The following is a 16163-nucleotide window of genomic DNA, read 5'->3' on the forward strand; positions in this document are numbered from 1 at the left end:
CGTTCTTTCACTGCATTATTCAGTGTATTCAAATGCATTTATGAATGCATGTGAATGATCACAAAATTCAAGATATGGTGGTTAGAAAATGTATATATTTATATCATTTTATGTAGTTAATCAATATCACACGAAGAGTGCCATTTCAGTTTTTCTTCAAAAATCAGCATGATTAAAATGTGATATTAAGTTACAAACAATAATTTAATTACAAATACAAAATGTTGCAGAATAATGTAATATATGAATGAATAATAGCCTAAAGAACATTTGTGCCAAAAGGGTTCCTTCTTGTCATTATAGAACAGTAAAGAACCCTGTTAATAGTAACGCGATTACCTTTGACAGTAACTATTACTGTAACGCATTTGTTCAAAAGGCTTCTTCCTGTGACCAATGGACATATGCAACGTCACCATCATGTGTATCACGTGCGATGAGGAAGTTGAGCAGGTGCGCTGAGCAGACATGCAGAACGCGAACTCTTTCCAAGAGCAATCCATTTAATCTCTCATTCGTCTGCAATTTCTCAAACTTACTGATGCAATATAGTTGTGCGTGCATATAAAGTAAGTGTATCTTATTGTTCTTTATTTAAATCAGCCGATTGTTTGATCCCGCGAGTGAGATTCATCTAGCGCTACTGCGCCATGTGTATATGTGTTTATAACAATATATATATAGTTGATTTGTCACCATTAAGCTTGCTTTCATGTTCATTATATCTGATGCAAGTAATGTCAAGTATTTACTGTGAGATATGTTAATGTTTTATCGAGTTATTTCGAGACTAATGTCTTGCCGTTTACAATACACTAAATGTGTGCCTCAGTCACGTCTAGTGCAGTAATAGCGCCACCTTGTGGGCTGTCATAGAACGACTGCTCTAGTTAAATGCACAGGCATTTTCCACTGCTTTAATTTGTGATTCAATTTTATATTTAAAAGGATTGCTATTGTGTAATTGTTTGTAAATGTTATTTTAATAATTATTCATGTATATTTATTTTATATTCTGTTCCAGAACCACAACTTTACCATCAGTAAACTGCTTAATGAGATTCAAAGTCTGGGGTGATTTCTTCAAGTTAGAAGATATTTAAACAGTTCTGACCGACTGTCTGCAGGGGTTCGAATCCACCTGAATCAGTTTAACAATTTGAAACCTCAATTACAAGTGGTCCTTCGAGCCGGAGCTCGAATTACTGCAGAGAATGACATCCCAGACAGGGCCTCCAGTGGTCCGCCCCAGACGACATGTAAAGCCACCTGCATATCTAGCAGACTTCCAAGTACAAAGGCCTGGATCTGAGAGGAGATCCCAGCAATCTGCATGTTCCAGCGATGATGAAGCTAAGGCTGTCGATCCCCCGCTGTCTTCAGAGTGTGAGTCCGGTGTCTCTACACCTATAAGTCAGCGTCCACCCCTCAGTGATCTGGTGCTACTGGATGAATGGCAAGATATAAGAGGAGACTTGCAGAGAGAGAAGGAAGGACTGCATCCTCAGGCTCGACAGTCTGCCTGGGAGGACCTGCAGAAGGAGAATGATGATCTTCGCAGCTGCATTCAACAACTGCCAGAGATTTTAAGTGCATTGCAAGGTCTTAAAGCAGAGAATGCCTTCATGAAACGAGAAATACAGCAGTTAGCCACTACTGTGGCCAACCCACACAAATTAATGTCTCCCATACCACCTCCTCAATTCCATGAGCCAGAAACATGTCATAGCCAGCCAGTACCCATCACAAAAAGCAGAGACTTCCACGAGAACCCCTCTGCCCAGATCAGGCAGCTAACAGATCAGGTGAGGGACTGTGACATTTCATCCATACCTGATAATCAGCCTGAAGCTATGCCAAGGTATCGTACCCCTGCTCAGAGAGTGAATACTCCTCCTCATGCTCAGGCTTATCCATATGCTGAACCTATCCAGGCTGATAAGAAGGTCTTAAGAGACCCCTATTATTCGTCCTTGGATGTCAAAGAGTCCTATCCTGCACGACGCTCTGAGGACATTCCCAAATCTGCAGCACCATGCTTCCAGGAGAGAACATACAGAGGACCTAAGCCTTCTATACCCTCATTCACAACACCAGATCCAAGAGAGTTTTCAAGATTGCGCATGGCATTAGAGAACCTCCTCCCTGCCGACGCCACCGAACGCTTCAAGTATCAGATACTTACAGATCATTTACAATTAGAGGAGGCACTACTAGTGGCAGATTCCTATTGCAATTCAACACACCCTTATACAGACACTATGCAAGCTCTCATTAAGATGTATGGACAACCACACAAACTGGTCCTGCAGAACATTGCTGAAGTAATGGATGGCTCAAACATTAGAACAGGAGACGTGAAAGCTTTTAAGCTGTTTGCCCTTCGTGTGCGTTCTCTAGTGAGCATGCTGGAACAACTGGGAGCAGAAGGAACGGTTGAGTTGGACTGTGGTTCACATGTGTCACGACTTCAAAGTAAACTACCTCATGAGCTGAGAACTAGCTTCAAAAGATACATCCACCCATTGAGGGTAGCCATACCAACTCTCCTTGATTTTTCTAACTGGTTGGAGTACGAGCTCCAAGTACAAGATGATGGCTCCAGGATTACAGGTCTTCCACCAGAACCCATCATTAAGAAAAGGCAGGACCGCCGTGACCCAAGAGCTTCAAGGAAACCAACCTCCATTTTGCTGGGCACGGAGAAATCCATGACTGGGGGTGAATTCCAATTACCGACTCCAGATGTGAAGATTAAATCTGCCAGATTCAAAGGAAGACTGCATGCATATTGTCCTTACTGTGACAATAACAATCATTTCTTGAATGGGTGTGACAATTTCAAGGAGCTCACAAAGGAACAGAAGGAATCTTGGATCCGTAAAAACAATCGATGCTGGTGCTGTGGACGGAGTCATCACGCTTCAAAATGCAACCTGAAATCCCCCTGTAAGACATGCCATAGGAAACACCTCCTTATCCTGCATGATGTAAATGAACGGATTGTTGCTAACGAATCTGAAATGGACACTAAAGAAAACTCCTGTCTGGTTAACACCACCAAAGATGTCTTGTATGTGGATCGCCCAGTTTACAGCCGCAAGGTTCTCTTAAAGGTGAGCAAAGTTATCATTACCAATGGGGACAAATCTATTGAGGCATATGCCGTGTTAGACGATGGGTCGGAGAGGACCATACTGCTCCACACAGCAGCACAGCAGTTAAATTTGAAAGGGCAGCCTGAAGACCTAATACTGCGGACGGTGAGACAGGACCAACAGGTTCTTCACGGGGCGGCAGTCTCATTTACTGTATCTCCTGTCACTAACCGACACAAGAAATTCCACATTCAAGGTGCCTTTACGGCCGAAAGGCTTGGTCTAGCTGAGCAAACTCACAATGTTACATCCCTCCAGAAGAAGTACAAACACTTAGTTGGACTGCCTTTGCAACAAATAGATCGAGTACAGCCTGTACTACTAATTGGCTCCGATTGTCCACACCTTGTCACCCCAATTGAGCCTGTTCACCTAGGCCCTCCAGGTGGACCTGCTGCAGTTCGAACTAGGCTAGGCTGGACTCTACAAGGCCCTACACACGAGATCAGACAAAGACTCAACACTCACCAATGCCTCTTTACTGCCATCTCCCCCAATGCTGATCTGTTTGCCCAAGTGGAAAAGCTATGGCAGATGGATGTAATTCCGTACCGCAGTGAGAAAGTAGTGACGAGGTCAAAACTTGATCAAGAGGCCATCAGACTCTTGCAAGAGAAAACAGTGAGAGTTAATGTGGATGGTGTCATGCGTTATGCTACCCCGCTCCTTCGCATACAACACATGCCCACTCTGCACATGCCAAAGGAAGCTGTTGTGCCGCAGTTAAGAAGCATTGAGCGGAAGTTGATGAAAAACCCTGATCAGGCCTGTGCTTATAAAACTGAGATTGAGAGACTCAAGAATGCTAGCTATGTAGAGAAACTGCAACCATGCGAGGCTGAGAGATCACACGAATCATGGTACATCCCTCACCATATGGTCACTCACAACGGCAAGAATAGAGTTGTTTACAACTGCTCATTTCAATATGAGGGCCAGAATTTGAACAAGCTGCTTCTTCCAGGTCCCACCTTAAGTCCCAGCCTGTTAGCAGTGCTACTACGTTTTCGTGAGCATTCCACAGCCTTAAGCAGTGATATCCGGGGGATGTTTCATCAGGTGAGGCTGCTCCCTGATGACAAACCTTTACTACGGTTCCTGTGGAGAGACATGACCTTAGAACAAGCACCAGATGTGTACCAGTGGCAAGTGCTTCCCTTTGGGACTACTTGTAGTCCCTGTTGTGCCACGTTCGCCCTGCAAAAGCATGTGCTGGACCACACTCAACCAGGAGAAGAGGTGAGAGAAGTCATTGAAAAGTCGTTCTATGTTGACAATTGTCTCCACAGCCTCCCCTCCAAAGATGCCGCCAAAGATCTTGTCGATCGACTCTATGCCTTACTAAATGAAGGAGGCTTTGAATTGCGACAGTGGGCCAGTAATTGCCCGGCAGTGGTTTCTCACCTTCCCTCCGATACAAGATCGAACAGCTGTGAGCTCTGGCTTAGTCAGGGACTGCAAGATACTCATGAATCTACCCTTGGACTGCTCTGGCATTGTCAGTCAGACACTTTGCATTACAAGCACAGGATAGTGAACAGTACTAAAGTAACAATGCGCAGCATATATCGAGTCCTGGCCAGCCAATACGATCCCCTCGGCTATATTATTCCATACACCACTCGAGCGAAGATGCTGGTGCAGCGCCTATGGGATAAAAAGCGTGACTGGGATGACCCAGAACTGCCTGAAGATCTGCTCCGCTTATGGAGTTCATGGGAGAAAGAACTGAGAGATCTGAAAAAGATCTCACTACCAAGATGCTATTCCAGTCCAGACTTGGATCTGCCAACTAGCAGACGTGATATACACATATTCTGTGATGCATCGGAGCAGGCCTATGGATCCGTGGCCTATTTGCGGACAGAAAATGCCGAAGGCCAAGTTGAAGTTGCATTTCTAGCAGCCAGATCAAGGGTTGCCCCCCGAAAGCAGCAGTCTATACCTCGCCTCGAACTATGCGCAGCTCTGAGTGGTGCCCAGCTCTCCAATGTCCTTATCACAGAACTCACTATCCCCATTGGTTCCGTAACACTCTGGTCAGATTCTATGACAGTACTTACCTGGCTGTTGTCAAGTTCTTGTCGTTACAAGGTGTTCGTGGGAACTCGGGTGGCGGAAATACAAGAACTCACAGCATCTGCAACTTGGCGTTACATACGATCCGAAGATAATCCTGCGGACAGCATCACAAGAGGTAAACGCCTGTGTGACCTAGTAAAAGGAAGCCAGTGGAATCAAGGTCCTTCATTTCTCAAACTGCCACCAGCAAATTGGCCCAAGCTACCTTTCTCGCCTGTTGAAGAACAGAGTAGTGAGTTAAGGCAGTCTGTATTTTGTGGATCGACTACAGTTGTACCTTTGCCAAATCCACAGCAGTATGACACACTGGCGGAGTTCATAAAGGCATGCAGTCAGCAGCTTCACGGGGCGGCAAGCATTACATGCGCTGACAAACTGAGAGAAGTAGAACAAACAGTGCTTCGTCAAATGCAGACCGAGTCCTTCCCTACCGAGATGGTCCAACTGAAGTCTGGGAAACCAGTATCTGGTACGAGCAGGTTGGCTTCTCTCTCTCCTGAGTTTGACCCCACCAGTGGTCTTATACGTGTAGGAGGACGCCTAAGACGCTGCAGTGAGGCAGAATTGGATTCTGTTCATCCCATCGTCCTTGCTCCTCAACATCCTGTGACCAAACTCATTATCAAGGATTATGATAAGAAGCTGCACCACCCTGGGCCAGAACGAGTGTTCGCAGAGTTAAGGAGGACTTACTGGGTATTGCGAGGCCGCGAAGCGGTACGCCGACACCAACATCAATGTGGAGAGTGTCGAAAATGGAAGGGACAGCCAGAAGTTCCTCGAATGGCTGATTTACCACTTGTAAGACAACAGCTCTTTAAGCCTGCCTTCTTCTCAACTGGCATGGACTGTTTCGGACCCTACATAATTAAGATTGGACGCCGAAATGAGAAGAGGTGGGGCATATTATTTAAGTGCCTTACAACCAGGGCTGTGCATATAGATCTGTTGATGAGCATAGATTCAGACTCCTTCTTAATGGCCCTGAGACGCTTCATCGCTCGACGTGGGAAGCCTAACGAGTTGTTAAGTGATCAAGGCACTAACTTCAAAGGTGGAGAAAGAGAGCTGAATGAGTCCTTTGCTGCTTTGCATGAGGAGCTACAAGTCCACCTTGCTTCCCAGCAAATCAAGTTTGTCTTCAATCCACCAGGAGCTCCCCACTTTGGTGGATGCTGGGAAAGGGAGATACGTTCAATTAAAGCTGCTCTGAAAGTGACCTTGGGTGCGCAGACTGTCACAGAAGAAGTTTTGAGAACAGTGTTAACTGAAATTGAGGGGATCCTCAACTCAAAACCTCTCGGCTACACATCATCTGACATCTCTGACATTGACCCAATCACCCCCAACTGCTTCATTATTGGACGCAGAGATGCCTCCTTGCCCCAAGTGGTGTACCAAGACTCTGGAGTGCTAAGTCGACGCCGCTGGAGACACAGCCAACTGTTGGCCGACCATTTCTGGAGGCATTTTATTAAATACTATCTGCCCAGTCTCCAAGTTCGACAGAAATGGAAGTCAGAAAAGAGAAATCTACAAATTGGTGATATAGTGATGATTGTAGACTCTCAGCTCCCTCGAGCGTTGTGGCCAGTGGGGAAAATCACAGAAGTGCACCCAGGAGCAGATGACAGAGTCAGGTCAGCCACTGTGCAAGTTGAGAAAAGAATGTATACTCGACCTGTTGCTCGCCTCGTCAAGCTACCAGCCCTATCTGATGAAGAGTGATCCACATGATGAATAAGTTCCTTTGTCGAGATGTACAAATTCAATCATTGAATTCGGGGGCGGCTGTTCAAAAGGCTTCTTCCTGTGACCAATGGACATATGCAACGTCACCATCATGTGTATCACGTGCGATGAGGAAGTTGAGCAGGTGCGCTGAGCAGACATGCAGAACGCGAACTCTTTCCAAGAGCAATCCATTTAATCTCTCATTCGTCTGCAATTTCTCAAACTTACTGATGCAATATAGTTGTGCGTGCATATAAAGTAAGTGTATCTTATTGTTCTTTATTTAAATCAGCCGATTGTTTGATCCCGCGAGTGAGATTCATCTAGCGCTACTGCGCCATGTGTATATGTGTTTATAACAATATATATATAGTTGATTTGTCACCATTAAGCTTGCTTTCATGTTCATTATATCTGATGCAAGTAATGTCAAGTATTTACTGTGAGATATGTTAATGTTTTATCGAGTTATTTCGAGACTAATGTCTTGCCGTTTACAATACACTAAATGTGTGCCTCAGTCACGTCTAGTGCAGTAATAGCGCCACCTTGTGGGCTGTCATAGAACGACTGCTCTAGTTAAATGCACAGGCATTTTCCACTGCTTTAATTTGTGATTCAATTTTATATTTAAAAGGATTGCTATTGTGTAATTGTTTGTAAATGTTATTTTAATAATTATTCATGTATATTTATTTTATATTCTGTTCCAGAACCACAACTTTACCATCAGTAAACTGCTTAATGAGATTCAAAGTCTGGGGTGATTTCTTCAAGTTAGAAGATATTTAAACAGTTCTGACCGACTGTCTGCAGGGGTTCGAATCCACCTGAATCAGTTTAACAATTTGAAACCTCAATTACAGCATTACTTTTTTAAATAAATTAACTCCGTTACCATATGGTGCATTGTCCGTTACTTTTTTAAAAGTGAATTAATTTTGACTGAAGTGCAGCCTTACCTGTTTGCAGCAGCGACGCATTGTAGGATTGGTGGATGCCAACCACTGTAAACACGAAGACGCACTGTGGGCGTGTCTCCGTTTATTCAAGTGTGTGCGGCAGTCATGGCGAGTCAAGGCGAGAGCAACACGAGTTTCTCAAAGTGGAAATATGCTCATTATTTCACTTTAGTTGAGCATAAAGACAAAAACCTTTTAGTCACACGTAAGCTGTGTCTTTCTGGTTCGAAAGTCCTATCCTAGCCCAAGAATTTCCAATCCGTGCGCTCAGATTTTGTAATCCGTACCCTCGGTTTTTGAATCTTTACCCACGAATTCATAATCTGCGCGCACACTTTCGCAATCCGTTCCCATGGATTTGTAAACTGTAGCCTACTCACTGATTCATGCAGCAAGATCCTACGTGTTAACATACAGTTTTAATGAATATTATTATATGGAATGGTTCTACAGCAAAGTGTCTTAAGTGATTCTCTGTATGTTTTTCTCATACAGGTGAAACATTGTTGAAAACATGCACCTGTCTCTACTGTGGAGTCGCCGGCTTTCAGTCAGCTCCTTAGCATGAGAACATAGATTTCATTTTTTAACTGCATTTATATATACATACATATGTATATGTATGTTTCTCGAAATTGATTCTGAATAATTCAGATTGCTTTCATTTATTTATTTCAAAATGTTTTTTGTTATGTTGTCCATTGGTTGATAGTTTTACTTAAGCTGTGAAAGGAACATTTTTAAGGGCTCAACACAACGTCTTTTATGATGCAGAAGCCACTTTAGTTTTTGATTCTGAATGTATTATTCAGATGTTTTGTTATTTATTTCAGAAATAAAAATGACTTTCTGTTTTACTTTGTGCATGCATCCCCCGTTTCTTCCCTTACATAATGCACATTAAATGCAGTGTCTACTTTTAAGATTTCGGGAGTTCGGAGCAGGATCGCGAATCATTTGAATCCGTTCGAGAGTTCGTAGCGGGTCCGCGAATCATTTGAGTCGGTTCGGGGATCGCGAATCATTTGAGTCAGAATGGGAGTTCGGAGCGGGATCGCGAATCATTTGAATCCGTTCGAGAGTTCGTAGCGGGTCCGCGAATCATTTGAGTCAGTATGGGAGTTCGGAGCGGGATCGCGAATCATTTGAATCCGTTTGAGACTTCGTAGCGGGTCCACGGATCATTTGAATCAGTTTGGGGTTCGCGAATCATCGCTGTATAAGGATAGGCATTTTAAACTAATTTAGTAGCTAGTTCTAATTATGTTTTCAGCCCGTGTTTAGGTGTGATATGTGAACTCGTATTTTTTGTTTTAATTATGTGTCTTTTAACAGTATCAAGTATATTCAAAAACTAAACAAATCGTGCCTAAAAAGTGCAGGCATCTAGGCTAATGTAAAGTTACATGATGAAGTCATACTAGTGCGTGTGGCGCGTGTGCAGTTTGAGTGCGTTCTTTCACTGCATTATTCAGTGTATTCAAATGCATTTATGAATGCATGTGAATGATCACAAAATTCAAGATATGGTGGTTAGAAAATGTATATATTTATATCATTTTATGTAGTTAATCAATATCACACGAAGAGTGCCATTTCAGTTTTTCTTCAAAAATCAGCATGATTAAAATGTGATATTAAGTTACAAACAATAATTTAATTACAAATACAAAATGTTGCAGAATAATGTAATATATGAATTAATAATAGCCTAAAGAACATTTGTGCCAAAAGGGTTCCTTCTTGTCATTATAGAACAGTAAAGAACCCTGTTATTAGTAACGCGATTACCTTTGACAGTAACTAATACTGTAACGCATTACTTTTTTAAATAAATTAACTCCGTTACCATATGGTGCATTGTCCGTTACTTTTTTAAAAGTTAATTAATTTTGACTGAAGTGCAGCCTAACCTGCACTTCAGTCACTTCAGAAATAAAAATGACTTTCTGTTTTACTTTGTGCATGCATCCCCCGTTTCTTCCCTTACATAATGCACATTAAATGCAGTGTCTACTTTTAAGGTTTCGGGAGTTCGGAGCGGGATCGCGAATCATTTGAATACGTTCCAGAGTTCGTAGCGGGTCCGCGAATCATTTGAGTCAGTTTGGGGATCGCGAATCATTTGAGTCAGTATGGGAGTTCGTTGCGGGTCCACGGATCATTTGAATCAGTTTGGGGTTCGCGAATCATAGATGTATAAGGATAGGCATTTTAAACTAATTTAGTAGCTAGTTCTAATTTCAACATCTTTAACATGAATTAAATCTAAAAATAGCAGTGAGGATCATGTGCTATAAAATACAACAGTAGCAATAAAACCCACAGAAGAGGTGGGAGTTCAAAGGAGGAATCTTTATATTACCAAACTTCAGGGAGAGGAAGAGTAGATATAAGTCATGATCTGCAAGATTAATCACAATCTGATGTGATCCCACCACCTCAGAGAAGACCAGTGGAGAACTAAGCCAATAGTAGCGCTGGCGTGTTATTTGGTGTCAGTTTGGGAGTTCGGAGCGGGATCGCGAATCATTTGAATGCGTTCGAGAGTTCGTAGCGGGTCCGCGAATCATTTGAGTCGGTTCGGGGATCGCGAATCATTTGAGTCAGTTTGGGAGTTCGTAGCGGGATCGCGAATCATTTGAATCCGTTCGAGACTTCGTAGCGGGTCCGCGAATCATTTGAGTCGGTTCGGGGATCGCGAATCATTTGAGTCAGTATGGGAGTTCGGAGCGGGATCGCGAATCATTTGAATCCGTTCGAGAGTTCGTAGCGGGTCCGCGGATCATTTGAATCAGTTTGGGGTTCGCGAATCATAGATGTATAAGGATAGGCATTTTAAAATAATTTAGTAGCTAGTTCTAATTATGTTTTCAGCCCGTGTTTAGGTGTGATATGTGAACTCGTATTTTTTGTTTTAATGATGTGCCTTTTAACAGTATCAAGTATATTCATAAACTAAACAAATCTTGCCTAAAAAGTGCAGGCATCTAGGCTAATGTAAAGTTACATGATGAAGTCATACTAGTGCGTGTGGCGCGTGCGCAGTTTGAGTGCGTTCTTTCACTGCATTATTCGGTGTATTCAAATGCATTTATGAATGCATGTGAATGATCACAAAATTCAAGATATGGGGGTTAGGAAATTTATATATTTATATCATTTTATGTAGTTAATCAATATCACACGAAGAGTGTCGTTTCAGTTTTTCTCCAAAAATCAGCATGATTAAAATGTGATATTTAGTTACAAACAATAGTTTAATTCCAAATACAAAATGTTGCAGAATAATGTGATATATGAATGAATATATTATGAATAGTTTTAAAATAAAAACAACAGTAATAGATATTATAAATATATCTTTTGCATCTCAAAATATCAGGTGATTTTGGGGGTGTGATGTGTCATTGTTGTAAGTTTATCATGTATGCAGGTGAAGTGTTTGATCTAGTGATGGTCTTGTTTTTCCAGCGTTCCCGTCGAGTCTTTCTGGAAAGACTTCTTCCACATGATTTTGAATCCAGGACTAAAGTCTTCAGAGCTGGTTTTGTCTGAGCTCATCAGTATTGTGAGGAACAGCTTATGAAGATATTGTCATGTGTAAAATAATAACAGCAGCAGTGCATATGAATGGTTGGATATAAAATTAATGTTTTACATTGCTTTTTATACACATTTAATAAACAATTTTCGCAACATAATCTTGGGTGTTTTTTTAATTAATAATAGAAATGAAGAAAATCTCAATTTAATCTCATTAAAGTTACAGTCATCTAATAGATGATAGTTATTAATGACTAATGAGAGGATGTTGCGTGTAATAAAGTGTGACACTACACAATAACAACAGTTTTTGATAAAAAAGCTGCTTAATGCATAATTAAAATAGTAAACATGATTTAAAATACATTTCATTCTATTAAGAAAATAGTCAAATATTATTTACAAAATAACTTAAACTTAATTCAAATAAACATAATAAAACCTTCCACTAGATGGTGTCATGGAATCTAAGTTGTTATTCCTCTTATTTTTATTTAATTATTATAAATTATTTGACCTCTTTGAATCCCCATTATTTATTTAATGTTGCTCTGGAAACCTGAAAATCTAAATACTAATCATCCTAATTCAACACATTCAGCTATTTGACAATTAATTGCAAGAATCACCCTTAAAGCAGTAATTATTAATAATTATTTATTATTTATTATTAAATTAATTCACACTCTCTTTTCATGATTGCACTTCACAACAACAGCTTGTTAATTAACATGAATTAAATCTAAAAATAGCAGTGAGGATCATGTGCTATAAAATACAACAGTAACAATAAAACCCACAGAAGAGGTGGGAGTTCAAAGGAGGAATCTTTATATTACCAAACTGCAGGGAGAGGAAGAGTAGATATAAGTCATGATCTGCAAGATTAATCACAATCTGATGTGATCCCACCACCTCAGAGAAAACCAGTGGAGAACTAAGCCAATAGTAGCGCTGGCGTGTTATTTGTTCGGAGCGGGATCGCGAATCATTTGAATCAGTTTGGGGTTCGCGAATCATAGATGTATATGGATAGGCATTTTAAACTAATTTAGTGGCTAGTTCTAATTATGTTTTCAGCCCGTGTTTAGGTGTGATATGTGAACTCGTATTTTTTGTTTTAATTATGTGTCTTTTAACAGTATCAAGTATATTCAAAAACTAAACAAATCGTGCCTAAAAAGTGCAGGCATCTAGGCTAATGTAAAGTTACATGATGAAGTCATACTAGTGCGTGTGGCGCGTGCACAGTTTGAGTGCGTTCTTTCACTGCATTATTCAGTGTATTCAAATGCATTTATGAATGCATGTGAATGATCACAAAATTCAAGATATGGTGGTTAGAAAATGTATATATTTATATCATTTTATGTAGTTAATCAACATCACACGAAGAGTGCCATTTCAGTTTTTCTTCAAAAATCAGCATGATTAAAATGTGATATTAAGTTACAAACAATAATTTAATTACAAATACAAAATGTTGCAGAATAATGTAATATATGAATTAATAATAGCCTAAAGAACATTTGTGCCAAAAGGGTTCCTTCTTGTCATTATAGAACAGTAAAGAACTCTGTTATTAGTAACGCGATTACCTTTGACAGTAACTAATACTGTAACGCATTACTTTTTTAAATAAATTAACTCCGTTACCATATGGTGCATTGTCCGTTACTTTTTTAAAAGTTAATTAATTTTGACTGAAGTGCAGCCTAACCTGTTTGCAGCAGCGACGCATTGTAGGATTGGTGGATGCCAACCACTGTAAACACGAAGACGCACTGTGGGCGTGTCTCCGTTTATTCAAGTGTGTGCGGCAGTCATGGCGAGTCAAGGCGAGAGCAACACGAGTTTCTCAAAGTGGAAATATGCTCATTATTTCACTTTAGTTGAGCATAAAGACAAAAAGCTTTCAGTCAAATGTAAGTTGTGTCTTTCTGGTTCGAAAGTCCTATCCTAGCCCAAGAATTTCCAATCCGTGCGCTCAGATTTTGTAATCCGTACCCTCGGTTTTTGAATCTTTACCCACGAATTCATAATCTGCGCGCACACTTTCGCAATCCGTTCCCATGGATTTGTAAACTGTAGCCTACTCACGGATTCATGCAGCAAGCTCCTACGTGTTAACATACAGTTTTAATGAATATTATTATGTGGAATGGGTCAACAGCAAAGTGTCTTTAGTGATTCTCTGTATGTTTTTCTCATACAGGTGAAACATTGTTGAAAACATGCACCTGTCTCTACTGTGGAGTCGCCGGCTTTCAGTCAGCTCCTTAGCATGAGAACATAGATTTCATTTTTTAACTGCATTTATATATACATACATATGTATATGTATGTTTCTCGAAATTGATTCTGAATAATTCAGATTACTTTCATTTATTTATTTCAAAATGTTTTTTGTTATGTTGTCCATTGTTGATAGTTTTCATACTTAAGCTGTGAAAGGAACATTTTTAAGGGCTCAACACAACGTCTTTTATGATGCAGAAGCCACTTTAGTTTTTGATTCTGAATGTATTATTCAGATGTTTTGTTATTTATTTCAGAAATAAAAATGACTTTCTGTTTTACTTTGTGCATGCATCCCCCGTTTCTTCCCTTACATAATGCACATTAAATGCAGTGTCTACTTTTAAGATTTCGGGAGTTCGGAGCGGGATCGCGAATCATTTGAATCCGTTCGAGAGTTCGTAGCGGGTCCGCGAATCATTTGAGTCGGTTCGGGGATCGCGAATCATTTGAGTCAGTATGGGAGTTCGGAGCGGGATCGCGAATCATTTGAATCCGTTCGGGAGTTCATAGCGGGTCCGCGGATCATTTGAATCAGTTTGGGGTTCGCGAATCATAGATGTATAAGGATAGGCATTTTAAACTAATTTAGTAGCTAGTTCTAATTATGTTTTCAGCCCGTGTTTAGGTGTGATATGTGAAGTCGTATTTTTTGTTTTAATGATGTGCCTTTTAACAGTATCAAGTATATTAAAAAACTAAACAAATCGTGCCTAAAAAGTGCAGGCATCTAGGCTAATGTAAAGTTACATGATGAAGTCATACTAGTGCGTGTGGCGCGTGTGCAGTTTGAGTGCGTTCTTTCACTGCATTATTCAGTGTATTCAAATGCATTTATGAATGCATGTGAATGATCACAGAATTCAAGATATGGGGGTTAGAAAATGTATATATTTATATCATTTTATGTAGTTAATCAATATCACACGAAGAGTGTCATTTCAGTTTTTCTCCAAAAATCAGCATGATTAAAATGTGATATTAAGTTACAAACAATAATTTAATTATAAATACAAAATGTTGCAGAATAATGTGATATATGAATGAATATATTATATTATGAATAGTTTTAAAATGAAAACAACAGTAATAGATATTATAAATATATCTTTTGCATCTCAAAATATCAGGTGATTTTGGGGGTGAGATGTGTCATTGTTGTGAGTTTATCATGTATGCAGGTGAAGTATTTGATCTAGTGATGGTCTTGTTTTTCCAGCGTTCCCGTCGAGTCTTTATAGAAATACTTCTTCCACATGATTTTGAATCCAGGACTAAAGTCTTCAGAGCTGGTTTTGTCTGAGCTCATCAGTATTGTGAGGAACAGCTTATGAAGATATTGTCATGTGTAAAATAATAACAGCAGCAGTGCATATGAATGGTTGGATATAAAATTAATGTTTTACATTGCTTTTTATACACATTTAATAAACAATTTTCGCAACATAATCTTGGGTGTTTTTTTTTATTAATAATAGAAATGAAGCAAATCTCAATTTAATCTCATTAAAGTTATAGTCATCTAATAGATGATAGTTATTAATGACTAATGAGAGGATGTTGCGTGTAATAAAGTGTGACACTATACAATAACAACAGTTTTTGATTAAAAAAAGCTGCTTAATGCATAAGTAAAATAGTAAACATAATTTAAAATACATTTCCTTCTATTAAGAAAATAGTCAAATATTATTTACAAAATAACTTAAACTTAATTCAAATAAACATAATAAAACCTTCCACTAGATGGTGTCATGGAATCTAAGTTGTTATTCCACTTATTTTTATTTAATTATTATAAATTATTTGACCTCTTTGAATCCCCATTATTTATTTAATGTTGCTCTGGAAACCTGAAAATCTAAATACTAATCATCCTAATTCAACACATTCAGCTATTTGACAATTAATTGCAAGAATCACCCTTAAAGCAGTAATTATTAGTAATTATTTATTATTAAATTAATTCACACTCTCTTTTCATGATTGCACTTCACAACAACATCTTGTTAATTAACATGAATTAAATCTAAAAATAGCAGTGACGATCATGTGCTATAAAATACAACAGTAACAATAAAACCCACAGAAGAGGTGGGAGTTCAAAGGAGGAATCTTTATATTACCAAACTTCAGGGAGAGGAAGAGTAGATATAAGTCATGATCTGCAAGATTAATCACAATCTGATGTGATCCCACCACCTCAGAGAAAACCAGTGGAGAACTAAGCCAATAGTAGCGCTGGCGTGTTATTTGGTGTCAGTTTGGGAGTTCGGAGCGGGATCGCGAATCATTTGAATCCGTTCGAGAGTTCGTAGCGGGTCCGCGAATCATTTGAGTCGGTTCGGGGATCGCGAATCATTTGAGTCAGAATGGGAGTTCG

General features: G+C 39.8%; 1 protein-coding gene across 2 annotated transcripts; it reads left to right on the plus strand.

Moving 5' to 3' along the window:
- The first annotated feature begins 376 nt into the window (after positions 1 to 376).
- Positions 377 to 7922, plus strand: LOC113094113 (uncharacterized). Of its 2 annotated transcripts, XR_003287986.1 has the most exons (3): positions 377 to 569; positions 1025 to 7232; positions 7688 to 7922. XR_003287986.1 is itself a non-coding variant. In XM_026259782.1 (2 exons), exon 2 carries the CDS (start codon positions 1215 to 1217, stop codon positions 6966 to 6968), a length of 5754 nt encoding a protein of 1917 aa, XP_026115567.1. In that variant the 5' UTR covers positions 377 to 569; positions 1025 to 1214; the 3' UTR covers positions 6969 to 7681. The 2 variants fall into 2 exon arrangements, 1 of the variants encoding a protein (XP_026115567.1); XM_026259782.1 differs by lacking the exon at positions 7688 to 7922 and having other exon boundaries at positions 1025 to 7681.
- The last annotated feature ends 8241 nt before the right edge of the window (positions 7923 to 16163 follow it).

Source organism: Carassius auratus, unplaced genomic scaffold (genome assembly GCF_003368295.1).
Source record: "Carassius auratus strain Wakin unplaced genomic scaffold, ASM336829v1 scaf_tig00215261, whole genome shotgun sequence".
Lineage (NCBI taxonomy): Eukaryota > Metazoa > Chordata > Actinopteri > Cypriniformes > Cyprinidae > Carassius > Carassius auratus.

Excerpts from the sequence above, each read along its gene's own strand:
- LOC113094113 (XM_026259782.1), top strand. The coding sequence starts at position 1,215 with ATGACATCCCAGACAGGGCCTCCAGTGGTCCGCCCCAGACGACATGTA.